Source organism: Engystomops pustulosus, chromosome 5 (genome assembly GCF_040894005.1).
Source record: "Engystomops pustulosus chromosome 5, aEngPut4.maternal, whole genome shotgun sequence".
Classification (NCBI taxonomy): Eukaryota; Metazoa; Chordata; class Amphibia; order Anura; family Leptodactylidae; genus Engystomops; species Engystomops pustulosus.
The window spans coordinates 182019162-182036234 of NC_092415.1; the positions used below are offsets into that span (position 1 = coordinate 182019162).

The 17073-nt window shown below is 42.3% G+C and overlaps 1 protein-coding gene across 10 annotated transcripts in view; it reads right to left on the reverse strand.

Annotated features, from left to right (window-relative positions):
* The window catches only part of DIP2C (disco interacting protein 2 homolog C), a 303276-nt gene that overhangs the window by 114296 nt on the left and 171907 nt on the right, over nucleotides 1-17073 (reverse strand). For all 10 annotated transcript variants that reach the window (XM_072153984.1, XM_072153986.1, XM_072153982.1 and 7 more), the window contains one exon: nucleotides 10460-10657. In XM_072153984.1, the coding sequence (XP_072010085.1) occupies nucleotides 10460-10657 (198 nt within the window). The remainder of the gene's footprint in view (nucleotides 1-10459; nucleotides 10658-17073) is intronic.

Here is a 17073-nt window from a genome sequence, read left to right on the forward strand (position 1 = left end):
ACATGTGCCGAGCTGTCACTTCAAATAAAGCAAAAGAGAAATGCGCTGCAAACTTAAATTTAATGAAAAATGTTCATATTCAGATACGTCTGTTCATGTCAGACTGTAAGGAGAATTAAGTCTGGGTCTGGATGTAATCCACTGACAGGTCAAAGCAATAAATAGCTCTTAATAGAAACATGAAGTCTCTGATATAAGATGAACTGAGCTGACAGGCTGGAAAGTAAAAATGGACACAGATTTGGGAAAAATGTCAAGAAAAATAGACCCTTGATAGAAAGTGAAATGGTAATTGTGCAAGTTTTCGAATTTTAAAGAGATTTATTTAAAGAGGTCATCTAAGACAAGAAAAATGAAGAATTTTTCCCCCACAGAAACAGCACCACATCTGCTCTCTGACTGTGTCAGGTACTGCAGCTCTGCCCAAATTACTTGCAAGGAAGAATAAGATGTGGGAAGATGTGGGAGAGGTGTCCTCTGGATACCACTGGATATTTTTTCCAATCTTGAAGAAGCATTCTAATATACAGTATACTAGATACATTATCTTGTTTTGTTATTAAAGAGTTTAAAGGGACTCTTCCAGAACCGAGATCATATATAAGGGATATATGCAGTTATGGTCTGGCCTAGCCGGGTATCAGCTACATTTCTGAAACTCTGCTTCCCAAACTGGGAAAAAATGGTTTGTACCCATAGTGAACTCATTTGCATTCCAGTAAAGTCAAAGATTTTCTCAAAAATGAAAGACTCTTGAGCCATACAAGGACAAATGTTTACTTTATATGTGACTCAAAAGTAGTCACAAAGAGCCTATTGTTTGGGGAGGGGGGCATGATGTAGAAAGTGACATCGGTATAATTTGATGGAACAGGGGTTGGATTCGAATTTTCCGATAAAAGTTTTATAGACTTGCTTACAATTATTTTTAAAAAGATGACTTGGAGGTGATCTTATTTATTTGTAACATTAATAAGCTTCCACCCTCTTAGGCCCCCCAGCCCACAAGTGAATTTGTGCCAACAGACTCGTTCAGTGCGCATGCAGGATTCACTCAGTCCAATCTAGAACTACTGGTATTTTAAGTTCAGTTAAACATCTATAGGTTCAGTTTGGTAAATCAAGCATGGAGCGAGCTGCCAGTGGGCCTTAAAGGGAACCTATCAGTCTTAGGAGCAGGAAGGTTCTGCATAGTCCAAAATAAGGTCAATGAAGTAAGAGTTCTCCTTATGGAGACTTTGCCTTATAGGCATGTGAAGATTTATAGCCATTGATGCTACACTAGGGGATTCTGCTACCTTGTAATTAAGCCCTCTTACCATCAAGTATGACTTTTAGGAAGCCTAATGACATGATGTGGGATTAAAGGGAAACTGGTATATCTATTCCAGAAGGAAGAGACTTCTAACTGTAGACAGAGCTGTTTTAAAGTGGTTGTGTCTCTGCAGTACAGTTTAGGGAACCGGTTTAGCTGAGTGAGAGGCTTTTGACTAGGGTTGAGGAAGTAGATGAGACAAATGGCTTTATGTACACTTATATGAGGTAGGTTGCCAACTATTGAGTAAGACAATTTTTATTATACCGTGTTTCCCCGATTGTAAGACACCCCTGAAAGTAGGACGTACCGGGGGTGTAAGGGGGGACGTCTAATGTAAGACGTACCCCGAAAGTTAGACGTATCGGTAGCCAATTATACGGTGCCTGCTTCAGGACCATGGACAGCAGGGTGGAGCCGGGAGCGGAGGGGGGATTGGTGGCTGCTGGCGGCAGTCTGATGTCGGCTGGCGGGGGCGGGAGCACGATGCAGGTTCCGGGAGCGGAGGGGTGGAAAGCGGAGGTACTGTATGTGGGGGGAGGGTTGGAGCCTGCCAAAGGGTGGGCGGGAGCTTGATGCCGGCGGAGGCTGGAGATCGCGGGGCCGGGGCATACAGAAACACGCAGCCTCCGTGCCCTCATGTGCAGCCTCTGAATGGACCAGCGGCTCCTTCACGAGGAAGAAGAAGCCACACCTCTACCCAGCACTGCAGAGGAATTGATCCCATCGCCATTATGGTAACAGGTGCTGTAACCCTATGGGAGATGTGTGGGATACTGTATGGGGCTGTAACCCTATGGGAAATGTGTGGGATACCGACATTTTTTTTCCAATATAAGACATACCCCGAAAGTAAGACATAGTGGGACTTACTGGGGCACATTTACTTACCCTGTCCATTCGCGTTCCAGCGGCGGCTTCTCTGACGAGTGTTCGGGTCTTCCGGCGATTCATGAAGGTCCTGCGCCCGATGTCCACCAGGTGGCGCTGCTGCGCCGAAGTCCGCCGAGGTGCCCCGGAGTTCATCGTCTTCATCATGGTGCATGTGAGTATGGCCCGTATGACCAATTTTTTTTTTTTAATGCGGCGGTTTTTCCGAATCCATCGGGTTACCGTTTGACCACGCCCCCCGATTTCCGTCGCGCGCATGCCAGCGCCGATGCGCCACAAACCGATCCCGTGCGCCAAAATCCCGGGGCAATTCAGGGAAAATCGTCGCAAATCGGAAATATTCGGGTAACACGTCGGGAAACCGCGAATCGGGCCCTTAGTAAATGACCCCCACTGTCTTACTTTCGGGGAAACACGGTACTATGTGCATGTTTTAACTCTGTTTGTGAGTATATTAATTAAAAAAAATCTTTTACTGTATGCCTGTGTGATCTGCACCACACGCTTGCCCCCCGTGTGTAGGACCCAGGACGAGTTACAGTCATAGAAGTGGCGCATTGCCGATAGCAGAGAGTTCACGAAGTGCCAAAAAGTGCACGAAACCCCATTGCAGAATATCTATCCTGGACTGTATTGGTGCGGTGAGAGTGACTTCCATCTGAACTTACTGCTTGTTTTTAAGGAATTGAGAACTGTACTTCTATATTACATGGAACCCAAGCCTTGACCTATCAATGAAACGAAACAACTTCTACTTTCTGCAGTTCTCCTCTATACTAGTGACCCACGTGTTAATTGTTCACTTAACCATGGCTGCTCCTTCTATAACCTTATTATAGTTACACAGTCATTATTTGTCTTTAATATTCAATCCGCTTGATTTCAGGCGAAATAGCGTTAATGGTTAATAAGTGACTACAACCGGGACGTCAAGACAAAATTAATCTACTCTTTTATTTTCTTATATAGTTTCTTGCAGCCAAGGGGCAAGGCAGTCATTTAACAGAGAGGAAGTCGGAGTGCGAGACTTGTTAATAAGATTTGCCTTTTCACTTCAAATGTAAACATTGAGGTCAAGAGAATCAACACAGTCTTCAAAGTTTACTTGCCAAAGATTTACGACGGGAGAGAAGGACCAAACGTTCTGAGCAAATAGTCAAAATTCAAGAAAACTGAAACTGTGGGATTATGCTAATAATAAAACGGTTGGTTTCACACTTCCAAAATAATCTACATACTTTTCTCGCTCAGTGTTTCTACATGTTATATTTTCATGTTTTTTTAACTAAGGTTAAATGTTATAAGTGGTGTCTGTTCTTGCTTCCCTAGTTTTACTGTTTTGATTAAGTCCCTTAGTTATATTATTGTACAATTCAAAAAAGGCTCCAGACATATGTATAAATGTGCATGTATGATTATATTTCTGCTGAATAAAGCTTCTTGAATTAAAAATAGGCAACAAGATCGACCACATCTACTGCATGATGCAAATTTCTAATACTGTGGCAAGTCCTAACATCACAGCCTGGATCTGTCCTCTAGAGGTTTTACTAAAAATTCTAAATCGAGAAATGAGTCTCTGTTACTGTAACTACCACTGCCATACGAATCAATGCCAAGAGATTAAACTCAAGTAAAACTTTCTAGAAGCCCTTCTAAAAAATTTCCCATCAAAAAGTTTGGCATCAATAGTATATATACAAGTAAGGAAAGACTCCAGGAGAGTAGGTGCTGCACCTTTTTTCATTTATTATTACAACAACGATAAAGCAACGCGTTTCGGCTCCATATAGAATCATTATTCAGGTTACAACATGTCCATGGCTTCTGTACGAAGCAGAAACAAGTTGTTTTATCACTGAAGCACCTATTCTCCTGGAGTCGGTTTTTGGTTGCATCTATACGAAGAGTATACTGTGGGTCTTTGGTACTGGACACCAACACACTGAAGTGGGAGTCCTTGAGGTGCATTTCCAGACATTTTAATTGATACTCTTGATTCTGAGAATCATACAAATAAGCCTCCACTCTACTCTATATCTCATCTATAAAATGCATCCCATGTTTGTACCCAGTCACAGGTCAAACTCCAGTTTTCCATCAGTTAAAGGCCTCATGTACAAGAACGCTAGCCGTAGACTCAATGGTGTGCAAATGTTCCCATGTATAGGCTTGTACACATGACCATGGTTTTCACAGCCTCATGTGTCAGCTGATTCCCCTACGTTTTATTGTTTTGAACGACACAGAAGCTGGCTATGGACCCCCCAAAAAAAAAATCTGTTTTCATTACTGATTCCCCTGTGTGGGGTACACCTTGCGCCTTGACCTATTGTAAGGCATTTTCCTATGCTTTGGATAGGGGATACATTTATTTATGAGCAAAACCCCTTCAAGAATAATTTATATAATTTGAACCTAAGAACAGATTACGGGGAAGTGATTTAGCAGGAAAGGGATGAGTTTTGATGGCAAAGGGGCATAGCCTAAGCCATCAGATATGTCACAACATTCTTGAACCTAGCCGGACGCATCACCCAGCATCAGACACGGTGATAAATCTGGTGCATTAGATGGTTGTATAGGCTAATTTTGGGAATGGTGTTTGTAAATTTGCACCAATGACTAATTGCAAAGCAACTACTAAACCATCTGTAATGTTCAAGTATTCCCCTCCAGGTCGACATGTTGCAGTGCTGTTTCTCTAAACTCCAGAGGTGAAAGTGTTACCAAAACAGCAGAGTATCGCTTATTTGGCTTATTCCAGTATCCCAAACATTCCTGACCAGGGCATATGGGCAGGTTTTCCCATCTCCCACCATTAGTTGCTACATGGACAGATGGGCAGTCAAGGTTATAAATACCAGCTGTAACCACTGAGTCAGCAACTGTTGTACATTATATACACTAATAAACCAACAAGAAATCTCAGCAGAATTGCCCAATACACCTAATATAACAGGAAATTTTACATATTACATCTAGAATCAACAGAGACATGTGAATCTTAGATCATGTTGTAGAGGGATTTCCAATTCAAGGCAATTATGACATATCTACTGACCCAACATCTACAAAGACAGCAGTGTAGATATCCTCTCCAGTAAATAAAGGGGTTATCTTAAAGAGGAATAGAGGGAGGCACAAGATCTGCAACAATTAAATCTATGGGGGTACAAAGTTTGCTTCCACTAGCAGCTGCTCGCCCACCTTCATGATCAGATAGCGAAAACCAAAAACGTATTACTACACTTTTTAAGTAAAAATCTTGTGAAAAGATTGAAGCAAAGTGGGTGAAAACGTCATTCACAAGTGACACTTCAAGCGACTTGTGGGCCCTATTGTGATTGATGGGAGTCCTTGTGTTCAGACCCCAGTGAACCCCGTTCATGAATTTATCCAATTTAACCAATTTAAGATTGAATTATTTGTAAGGGGGTTCTGGTCATCTGCCCTATTTTTATACTGCAAACCTAAACTTGGGATAAGTCATCGGAGTTGCAGGGGTCCAACTCCTGCACTCTGCACCAATCATCACTGTGAGAGCAATGTCCTATACTGGAACTATAGTGTAAAAAGGCCAGAAGCAGAAGGAAGCCCCCACTGTATAAGGGCAGTGACAGGGAACTAGTTCTTCTCCCATTCAATTAATAAAGGCAGAGGTGCAGTATTCAGGTATGGAGCCCTTCTGCTTCTGGTCATGTCCACTGTAAAGAGAGAATAAGCCTGGAACTGCTGACTGGTAATGGGTCAGGGGTTGGATTCCCACCAATAAGAGATGTGATGACCTATCCTTGGGTACCAAACATCCCCTTTAAAGGAAACCTGTCATCAGGTTTTTATTGTTAAACTTAATAACAGGCTCCTAGTTTTCTCATTGTTTTCCATTAAGTTTTTATCACAAAAATCCATAGCTCATATCTTCACTAAATAAATGTAAAACTCTTTTGCTCCATTTTCCTCAGCTCCTGCATTCTCCCTCCCTCCGGAATTTGAGTCTCCCTCAACTCCCTCATTCTCTCTTCCTCAGGAATGAGGGAAGGGGAATAAGAGAGTTGAGGGAGAATTTGGCACAATTACTCTCTAAAGAGAAATTCCTGAGGGAGAGGGAAATGAGGGAGCTGATGGAGACATTGGAGAAGAAAAAATACACCCCTTGTGACTCGCTGAGTCTGTTTGCAAAGTGTCAGCTACTTTTTTTTATTGATTTAATAAATATATGAGTTATGAAATTTTATAATAAACACTGAAAAGGAAACTTCAGAAACAGACTTCTGTGTGAATCTGTCATGAATTTTAATGGTGAAAACCTGATAACAGGTTCCCTTTAAAGCGAATGAAAATCCATCTCTTTCTAATATAGATGTGCAGTGTGCCGTTTGAGGACGCTCATTTAATATAGTATATATAGCACAATTTTTCAGCAAGGATAACTCTATTAGTTTTTAAAAACAATACACATGACTCAGATCTTCAGAAGGCCACAAACACTAATTCCAATATAATTTTACCCTCAGCACAACAGGTAAAGAGAAAATGAATATGTGATTGCTCGCTAGCTGCCATTTCAGACAAGTGCATTTGTCATCGCCAGGAACATTGCGTTTCATGTCACGTTACGGGTGTTTGCACTGTCTGATCGCACAACAAATCACTGGAGCAATTTTTAGAAATTATCATCTGCAGACAGCCTGACTGGATCATCGTGTCGACCATTAAGTGCTCCAATTTAGAACCAATTTACTAAGTGCTTTTTCAGAGCTCGGCAACAAATACAATGAAGGATTTCTGGCGACTGTTCTCATAAAGCAACCAGTGGCAGTTCTGTCGGCTAATACGAAGGGTCATACATAGAAGTCATCTGTAATTTGTAATCATTCCCATCTTTTCTATACTAGAAAGCAGCTCTCCATAGTGGGAGATACCGGTGATACTCGTGTGTTTACACACAGCAGCCAATCGAAGAGGACGGAGGAGGAGGGAAGGAGAAGCGCAAGTTACAGTTCTCTCTAGGTGTCTGTAACGGAGCTATGGTCAAAGCATACACATATACAGAATGCATAGTGGCTCTGAGAGCCAGAGAGACATGGGGGGGGGGATTTAACAATGTGTCTCAGGTTCGGCCAGTCTTTTGCTGCATCAGATTTATCACTGTAATGATGAATTCTGGTGCGGTATAAGACTGTCGGTTCCTACTTTAGACCTACTTTTAGTTGGTCTAAACTGTGCGACAGAATTTTGGGCGCAAGGAAGATTTCCTACAAGCCACGTCCCTTTCTCGTGAGGCCACGCCCATTTTTCCAAAGGTCACATCCCTTAATCGGACAAGTCGGAAAAGTGCCAAAAAAAGGGTCTAAAAGCCTTGATAACTGTGGCGCAAGTGCGTTTATAAACCCCCCCCCCCCCCTCATAGTGTTATGTGGGGAACTTGTAACTCGAAGAGGAACACAAAGAAGGAAGTCTTTATCTATGGATTTAGACCAACAGGAGCCATAACGGTCATAACTGAAAGGAAATCTACCAAAAGAATTCTGTAATATAAAAGAATATCTTGCACCCCTTTTCGCAGCCCTTCCTATCCACCTCCTTCCTCCGACCCTTTCTTTATCGATGACCTCGAGTGGTCGGACCGTTATGGCAGCCCCAAGTGCAATGAAGCTTCGTCTCTGAAGCCGTTTCTGAGCAGACCACATATGTGCTGGAATTGGAGATAACCAGCTGAAATGCAGGGTTGGAGAAGGAAGATGGCAGGAAGGGTTTTTGACATGAAATCAGTATAAACCTTTCCCGTTTTAGGTCATTTAGGATTACCAAAATTATTTATATTTGCCAAATGCCATAATAAGGAGAGAGATGATTTTAAGGCATTTTTTTACTTTCTGCAAAGTCAAAAGTTTACATACATTTCATTAGTATTCGGTACCATCGTCCCTAAACTTTATGACTTGGGTCAAATGTTTTGGATCTCCTTCTAACAAGCTACTCACAATATTTGGAAGGAATATGGGCCCAGGCAGATCTGGAGTCAGTGAGCCATGCTTGTAGCCACTTTCTTGCACCTGATTTTCAGCGTTGCCCGTAAATTTTCAATAGGATTGAGGTCAGGGCTTTGTAATGGCCAGTCCAAAATATTCACTTTGTAATCCTTAAGCCAGTTTGTAACCAGTTTGGCATCAGCTTCGGGTCAATGTCCATGTTGAAGACCCATTTGATCCCAAATGTTTAACTTTCTGGCTGATGTTTTGAGATGTTGCTTGAGTTTTGCCACATAATGTTGTTTCTTCATGATACCTTTTTATGATATCTTTTTTGTGAAGTGAATCAGTCCATCAACTACACGATGCAGTGTTTCACAGTTGGGGTGATGTTCTCAGGCTTGCAAGCTTCTCCCTTTTTCCTCCAAATGTAACAAGGGTCATTATCCAAATAGTTCAATCTTCGTTTCGTCAGACTCTGGCTTTTTTATGTTTCATTTGGAGTAATAGCTTCTTTCTGGCAGAGTGGCTTTTCAGCCGATGTGGATACAGAACTTGTTTTACTCTGGATATTGACACACTCTTACCAGCTTCAGCCAACATCTTCACAAGGTTTTTTTCTTTGGTCAGACATATCAACCCAAGAACAAAGCACATTCATCTTTGGGGTATCTCTTTCCTGAGCTGTTTAATGGCAGGACATTCCCATCTTGTTTGTACTTGCATATATTTGTACGTACATATGAACAAGGCACCATCAGGTTTCTGGAAATTGCACCCAAGGATGAACCACACTTGTCCACAATTCTGTTCTTGATATCTTGGCTGGTTCTTTAGACTTTCCCATGATGTTACATAAAGAAGCAGTGTGTTTCAAATACATCTCCAGGTATGCAAAAAAACAGAAGCTTTCAAACAAAAGCCATCATCATATAGGCTGTCATCATTGTTTAAAGGTATAGTAATCTTAGTGTATGTAAACTTTTCACTTTGCAGAAAGTAATAAAAATGCCTTAAAAATTCAAACTCTCATTATTCTGACTTTTGGCAAATATAAATAATTTTGGTAATCGTAATTGACCTAAAACAGGACAGGTTTAATCTGATTTCAAGTCAGAAAGAAAAACATGCATGTATGTCTTTTTATATAGTGTATGTAAACTTATGGTTTCAACTGTATATAGACTATTTAGACCAAACTGTTGTAAACCAATGTCATAATTTCAAGGTGGAGCAAATAAGACACATGTCATACACAAAGCCTGCGGTCAAACCTGGCTCGCCACCCGCTTTGGGCCTATAATGTATGCAAAGTCTAAAAATCAAATGCAGCTTTTAGTTGCAGCACCACAACAGCCACTCCACAATCTTCAGTGGAGTTCATGCTCCTGTCCCCTCAACAACCCTAGTACATAAAGCTAACATGCTGTCCTTAGGCGTCGGGCTTCCCATCCTTAGAATGTTACTGGTGAAGATGGGCCGGGCTGGTTGGATGAAAAGTGTTGAGGAAAATATGAACTATGAACTGATGAATGGTTGAGTGGAGCACGGTTGGAAGGGTGTTACTTGGTTGAGATGAGAATTATGTTGACAAGGCGGGAGAAGGTGTTGTTGGTTGAGAGTAGAGTAGAATGGCCCTTTGAAGGCAACAATAGGGTTTATTTGGCCCCCGGTGTAAATGGCTAAGACACTACTGCTATATGATAAGAAGCTGTGAATACAATGCTCATATAGAGTATACATAACACTACTGTACATTAGTTGTACAAGCGGACACCCAGGTTTTAACAGAAGGTTCCACCTTAAAAAGCCTACCCAGGAAACAAACCTTTAAAAAGTAGAAACAAAAAGTAATGGCTGCTTGGCCCTCCTAACATGACCAGCCACATGGTCTATGCAAAACAGCAGCAGATTATAAAACAGAAATACATTTACATAATAATTCCATTCCTTGATCTGGAAGGTAGCGATGTCAGAACATGTATGGAAGTCGCCGGAGTAAGCCATTAATCAAAGTGACATCACCGTCATTATATTCACTTTTACTGATTAATTTGTGCCCAAAAGTCAATTGTACAACTTCAATAGCCTTTATTTAAGACTAACCTTCGGTGTTCACCTTATCTGCCCATATGTTCTTCATTTAAATACGTTTCGGAGAAAAAGGCCTCCTCATCTGGTCTCATAACATTTACTTTAAGTGCGGTCAATGACATTAAACATACTTTGATCTTTTCTTTCTTGAATTATGAGAGCCAACACAGATCCAGACTCTTACCATATGTCAATATGTAGAGTGGTTTTCCATTTGTATCCATAGTGGTAAGGCAGGGCGCTTTAGGTGATATGGTTCCCCATCGCTGGAGTGCTGCTTCTAACGAAGGCGGCCAGTTTGTGACTACTCCCAAGGGCTCTCCTCGCATGGCTAACATCTGTGCTCCCTCTGGTTTCGGCTGGTTTGGGTCTGGCTGTTGGACTTCAAAGAAAAATATAAATATAAATTTTACAGAAATGAACAATCACTAGCACAAGAAGCTGATTCATACATAATATTGTTGTTGTTTTCACATTAAGTAATGTACAGATATGATTATGCTGTGGATAAAACTGCTCAAACACATACAAACACCCAAAAACCACAAGTTTGGCGACTTTGAAATGGTCAATCATCTAATGTGCGTGTCCAGTTTTGGGTGCCAGATCCTTCTTGTTCTCAGGTTTGTAAAGCCACCACCAGAGACATGTGGGGTCCTCTGTTTTGTTCTAGACTGATGGTTGCTGTATTTGCAGCTAAATGAGAACCAATAAGAGTATGGTAAAAACTCCTTACAAGGTTTAAATTGTTTGTGGACATAAGACCAACACACCATCCAACCCTGCAACCTCAATTATGGCCCGGCACTTTAAATGGTTGGCACAGCAGAAGTCTAGAGCAAGATACCTACCCTCAAAACCCAGCAAGATAAACCAGGGGCACTTACTCATAGATCCAGGTACTGTGACTGTGTTAATCTTCTTATATCTGTTACCCTTGGGCTCCTTCAATCTAATATTAACTTAAAAAAATAAGATAATGAGCTTAAAGGAATCTGGGGAGGGGGGCTTTATCTCAGCCCATCCATGCTAGAGCTTCACAGGCTGTTACACTGTGCCGAAGCACTTCCCCCTCCCACTGTGTGATTACAGCGGGTGGGAATGGAGGAATTAGGGGACAGTGTAACAGTCTATGAAGTTACTCTGATAATACTACCCCAGGGCTCCCCTGGTTCATTAGCATAATTTTAAAAGTTGATTTTAGAAAGAAGCAGGCCATGGATAACAAATATAAGAAGATTACCAGTGTCACAGTCTCTGGATCATAGTTTATTATGCTTGATTTTGATAACAGATTTCCCTGAAGGTGATTAAATCCCAACCTTTCCCTGTCTTGTGGCTCAAAAACTTGAAGGTTTGTGGGGTGCCTTTTACAAGTGACCAAAACTGCGGAAGGCAACATCTGCAGGAGACCACTAGTTTATTCACTGCATAGCAGGATGCTGCACTCGTTATGCAGACAAAGAGAGTTATCTCTAGCACCAGTAACACGCCAGTGCTTTACTCACATAAACTGTGATGGCAGGTATTGACTTATGTACTAATCCCGAGTTACAGTCTGTATTATACTCCAGAGCAGCATTCACAATTCTGCTGGCTTCAAAGATCTCCCTAATACTAATGCATTTCAAAGGATCAACTAGCAGATTACTTAATGGTAGATGATCATTACTTACCTTCCCTATCTCATCCCTGTGTGTAGTGAGCTTTATTTCTTATAACTTTGCATGACTGCTTTTTTTAGAAAAATCATGTTATTACATATGCAAATAAGCCTGTGGTGCTCTGCAGAGCCCCACCAGACTCTGCCGAAATATAATTTATTTGGGTGTTCTTTATTCAGCTGTCAGCGGGGCAGTAGCGCAGGGAATGTGAAAATCTCTGCCAGGTGCAAGAGCCGGTGATGTCACCCGCTCTTAGAATGCTCTTGGGGTAGTGCTGCGCCCCCGAGACGTGAATAAATTATATTACATCTCTGCTACATATTGTGAAAATAAGAACTCTGCGCATCATCTAATATATAAAGCTGAGTGTATGCGTGTGTGTGCCCGCTAAAGGAATCTGCACCATCGCGTTTACAGTCACCAGCCGCTCTCTGTGAATCAGGGAACGTCATAGACCAGGTTTTGACCCAAAATTTTCACCCCGCACTTTCCAAAATCCATTTATTAACAACCATATACAGGAGCCATTGTCTGCTGCTGTGGCAGTTGGAAGCTGAGCTGTGATTGGTTGCTGTTCTGCTACAGGTCATTAATATGAGCTCTGAGCTGTGACTGGTTACTAGCTGAGCTGTGATTGGTTGCTGTTCTGCTACAGGTCATTAATATGAGCTCTGAGCTGTGACTGGTTACTAGCTGAGCTGTGATTGGTTGCTGTTCTGCTACAGGTCATTAATATGAGCTCTGAGCTGTGACTGGTTACTAGCTGAGCTGTGATTGGTTGCTGTTCTGCTACAGGTCATTAATATGAGCTCTGAGCTGTGACTGGTTACTAGGATAACCTAGTAGACCTAGGGAGATTTATCAGAAATGTCTGAGATAAAACTGTTCCAGTTCCCCATGGAAACCAATTTCAGATACAGACAGTCGCTGGAATGAGAGTGCCCGAGACAGACAGTCGCTGGAATGAATGTGCCCGAGACAGACAGTCGCTGGAATGAGAGTGCCCGAGACGGACAGTCGCTGGAATGAGAGTGCCAAAGACGGACAGTCACTGGAATGAGAGTACCCAAGACAGACAGTCACGGGAATGAGAGTGTCAGGGACAGACAGTCGCTGGAATGAGAGTGTCAGGGACAGACAGTCGCTGGAATGAGAGTGCCCGAGACAGACAGTCGCTGGAATGAGAGTGCCCGAGACAGACAGTCGCTGGAATGAGAGTGCCCGAGACAGACAGTCGCTGGAATGAGAGTGCCCGAGACAGACAGTCGCTGGAATGAGAGTGCCCGAGACAGACAGTCGCTGGAATGAGAGTGCCCGAGACAGACAGTCGCTGGAATGAGAGTGCCCGAGACAGACAGTCGCTGGAATGAGAGTGCCCGAGACAGACAGTCGCTGGAATGAGAGTGCCCGAGACAGACAGTCGCTGGAATGAGAATGTCCGAGACAGACAGTCGCTGGAATGAGAATGTCCTAAACAGACAGTGACTGGAATGAGAGTGCCCGGGGCAGACAGTGACTGGAATGAGAGTGCCCAAGACAGACAGTCGCTGGAATGAGAGTGCCCAAGACAGACAGTCGCTGGAATGAGAGTGCCCAAGACAGACAGTCGCTGGAATGAGAGTGCCCAAGACAGACAGTCGCTGGAATGAGAGTGCCCGAGACAGACAGTTGCTGGAATGAGAGTGCCCGAGACAGACAGTCGCTGGAATGAGAGTGCCCTGGACGAACAGTCACTGGAATGAGAGTGCCCTGGACGAACAGTCACTGGAATGAGAGTGCCCGGGAAGAACAGTCACTGGAATGAGAGTGCCCGGGAAGAACAGTCACTGGAATGAGAGTGCCTTTTTTGTTAACCCATTCTATTTTGTTATAGCTAGGAGCAGTTATTTACTATCCCCGGCAAAGCCGGGAGCTACAGCTAGTATATAAATATAATATGATATCAATATAGTGGAGTTCAATCCCCACCATAGTGATCAGTCCATGGCATGGCACTTGTCACGTCCATGATCACGGACTCATGTGAAACAGCCCTAAAGCTACAGGTTTTCATGCTGAGACTTGTGGATGAGACTATAACTCGGCACAAGATTAGGAATGTGGGCAGATGTATTTACTCTAGTTTTCTGAAGCTGGTGCCACAAACAAATGTAAAAAGAGTCTAAGCGATGAGCTGAGAACGATTCACATATCAGAATGTTCCCACACTTTTCTAATTAAAACAAGGTCTGAAAACATTTCCAGGTCTGACCTTGTGTTGTTTTTAAGCTACACCAGATACATCCACAGGGCGTGCATCCTGCTGATAAATAGTCCTAATAGATCCCTGCAAATGTATCTGCACAACACAGCGCGTATGCTGAATAGTGTCAGACATCTGCATGAGGAATGGAAATAATAACCTTCACATGACAGCCACAACACATGCTAATGTCTTCTCTTTCTATCGGGCAGTACCGATCCATATACAGACTAGTACAGGACACCAGGCACGCGGGATGTTACTGTGCTGTTTTCTCTGCTATGTAATTAAGCAAAACTATGGGGAAAGAAGGAGATGATTATGATATTAGCTTCCTGCCAGATCGTAAATAGTATTTATTGGCTTTGGGCACCTCTCGCAATTCAGAACAAATGAAAGTTGACAAATTGATCGGATGCAATTAGCGGAAACGTGACAGCATGCCAATCCTAGCGGAGTCAGGTGTGTAGCGCTTATTAATACTCTCCAAAGACGGACGCCAGAGCTGGGAATTGTGTATTACTACAGTCAGATCGCCTATTGCTTATGTCGGCTGATCTGCTGAAGAGGATCTGGAAGGGCAGCTCTGTGTTTATCACTATTAGGCTATATGCACATTGGAATTCATTTGTTGGGGACATTTATCAGGGTTTCTACGCCACTAACTGTGTATGGAGTGGGCATGCAAGGTATACGGGGGCGGCGGTAGAATGGGCCAGTGGGTGTTCCTGCCCTGCACACTACCTAGACCATGCGAACCATGCGGAGGTTTGCATGGTTTTTGCGCAAAGCTATGCCAGAGAGCATCTAGCGTATATATCTGCTGCTGGCGCAGTCACCCGCCGGATGCATCAGGAGGCATAATCCTCCTAAGTGGTTGGGCTAAGGATTCTATAATACACTGGCACACATTTGAGAAATCTCCCCCCATGGATATTTTGCATGCAGGTATATGATGAACAGGAAAATCTTTGTGTGTTTAGCACAGATTTTATTACAGAATAGTAGGTATGTAATTCACAATGTGTGCACACACATTGGGGCACATTTACTTACCAGAACCCGTCGCAATCCCGCGGTGCATTGTACGAATAGGATTCGGGTCTGCCGGGATTCACTAAGATCGTGCGCCCGAGTTCCTGCAGGTGTCGCTGATGCGCCGAAGTTTTCCCGGAGGTCACCTTCTTCTTCCCGGTGCATGTGAGTGCTGATCTTGCGACACAAATCGTTTTTTAAATTCCACATTTTTTCCGAATCCGCCAGGCCACACCCCCGGATTTCTGTTGCATGCAAGCCGATGTGCCACAATCCAATCGTGTGCGCCAAAAACCCGGGGCAATTCGGCGCACAACGGAAATATTTGGGAATTTGCCGTTCGGACCCTTAGTAAATGTGCCCCAATATCTCAAACAATACTGCAAAAAATATATTTTTACATATATGTTTACATGTCTTACTCAAGGAAAAGTCCATTATTTTACCACACAGGTGGGTAGCCCATGGGGAAGGTGGGATGAGAAGAGACTAAAGGCATGTCACCAACACTGTAGATAGCATAGGTTGGAGGTGGTGTACGTGGGGTCACTTCCCGCCTGCCACATGGGTCAACACTTCTTTGGTGAGATCATCAACTGTCTTGGGTCTCATTTTACATCAGATGTCACATTTTTTGCCTTTATAGGTTCTGTGTTTGTATACTGGGATGACTGGCCCAGCAGAGAATCCCCTGGTGGGCTCAGGGTCTTAAACATTATAATCGGCCTCATGATACAGCAGAAGACAACCCATTTCAAAGCAATGGGTCCAATCACTTTGTGTATTTTTTATAGCAAAATTAACAAATATTATGGATTATTAGAATTTGTTGAGTATACATGGTAATTTTTGGTTTAACAGTGGGCATTCAAGATCAACCCCTCTGGTAGGCCTATTATACCACAGTCTGACATTTGACTTTGTTTATGTGAACCTAAAGGGTGACATTAGTTAATAGGACACTATGGGAACCTGTCACTTTGTGTGTGAAAAATGTTATAACAGGTTCCCTTTAAATGTATTCTAATGAGTACTTCATTGAGGTCTCCAGTCCTAAAAGATTTAAAACATACGTAACTGCAAATCTGAAAATTTACTTTTTAAGTATTCTCTAAAAAAAACATTGGCTGGAAAAACCTGTAGAAGTAAATTATAGTAAACACTAACATATAAACATTTTGTTGTACAGAAAAAAAATTTGGAATCTTTATGGAATTCTCGGTGAAAAAAAATGAATTCTGTAAAACGTATTCAACAAAACGACGTTGGTATGTGGTGGTTTTCGCAGGGGAAGAAGAAAATTATTTTACTATAGGAAAAAAAAACAGTTCTGTGCCTCCTGCTTCAACATCAAGGTTTTGTGAGGGGAGGCAAAACTCAACATAAGAGCAACATAAGAGCACTGTTATCACTAGGATGGCATCTAAATAGGCTAATTAAATGTATTCTGATGAGTATTTATCCCAGAGGTCTCCAGCCCTAATCAAGTTACAGAAAGCGGTACATTAATAGGTAAAACTGCATAGGAACCAACAGAGAGAGTAAACTACATTCAAACCAGGAGTTTAAGTGTGAGGAGTGAGTTCAAATTTGTAATAATAATAATAATAATAATAATAATAATAATAATAATAATAATAATATGTTATTAGTTTTCAAGATATATTCATATCAAGAAGACTCATCTGACCCTAAAAGTTAAAAAAGAAAGAAGTTGGTTGCTACATAACAGTCTAGAACGCCTCTTTGTAGTCTGGACCACCCCTTTGCAGATGTAGGAAGGTCCAAGGTAACAACAAAGGTACTTTAAGGTGCCCCAATGTTTGACTATCTTGTCAAATTTATTTCCATACTTAA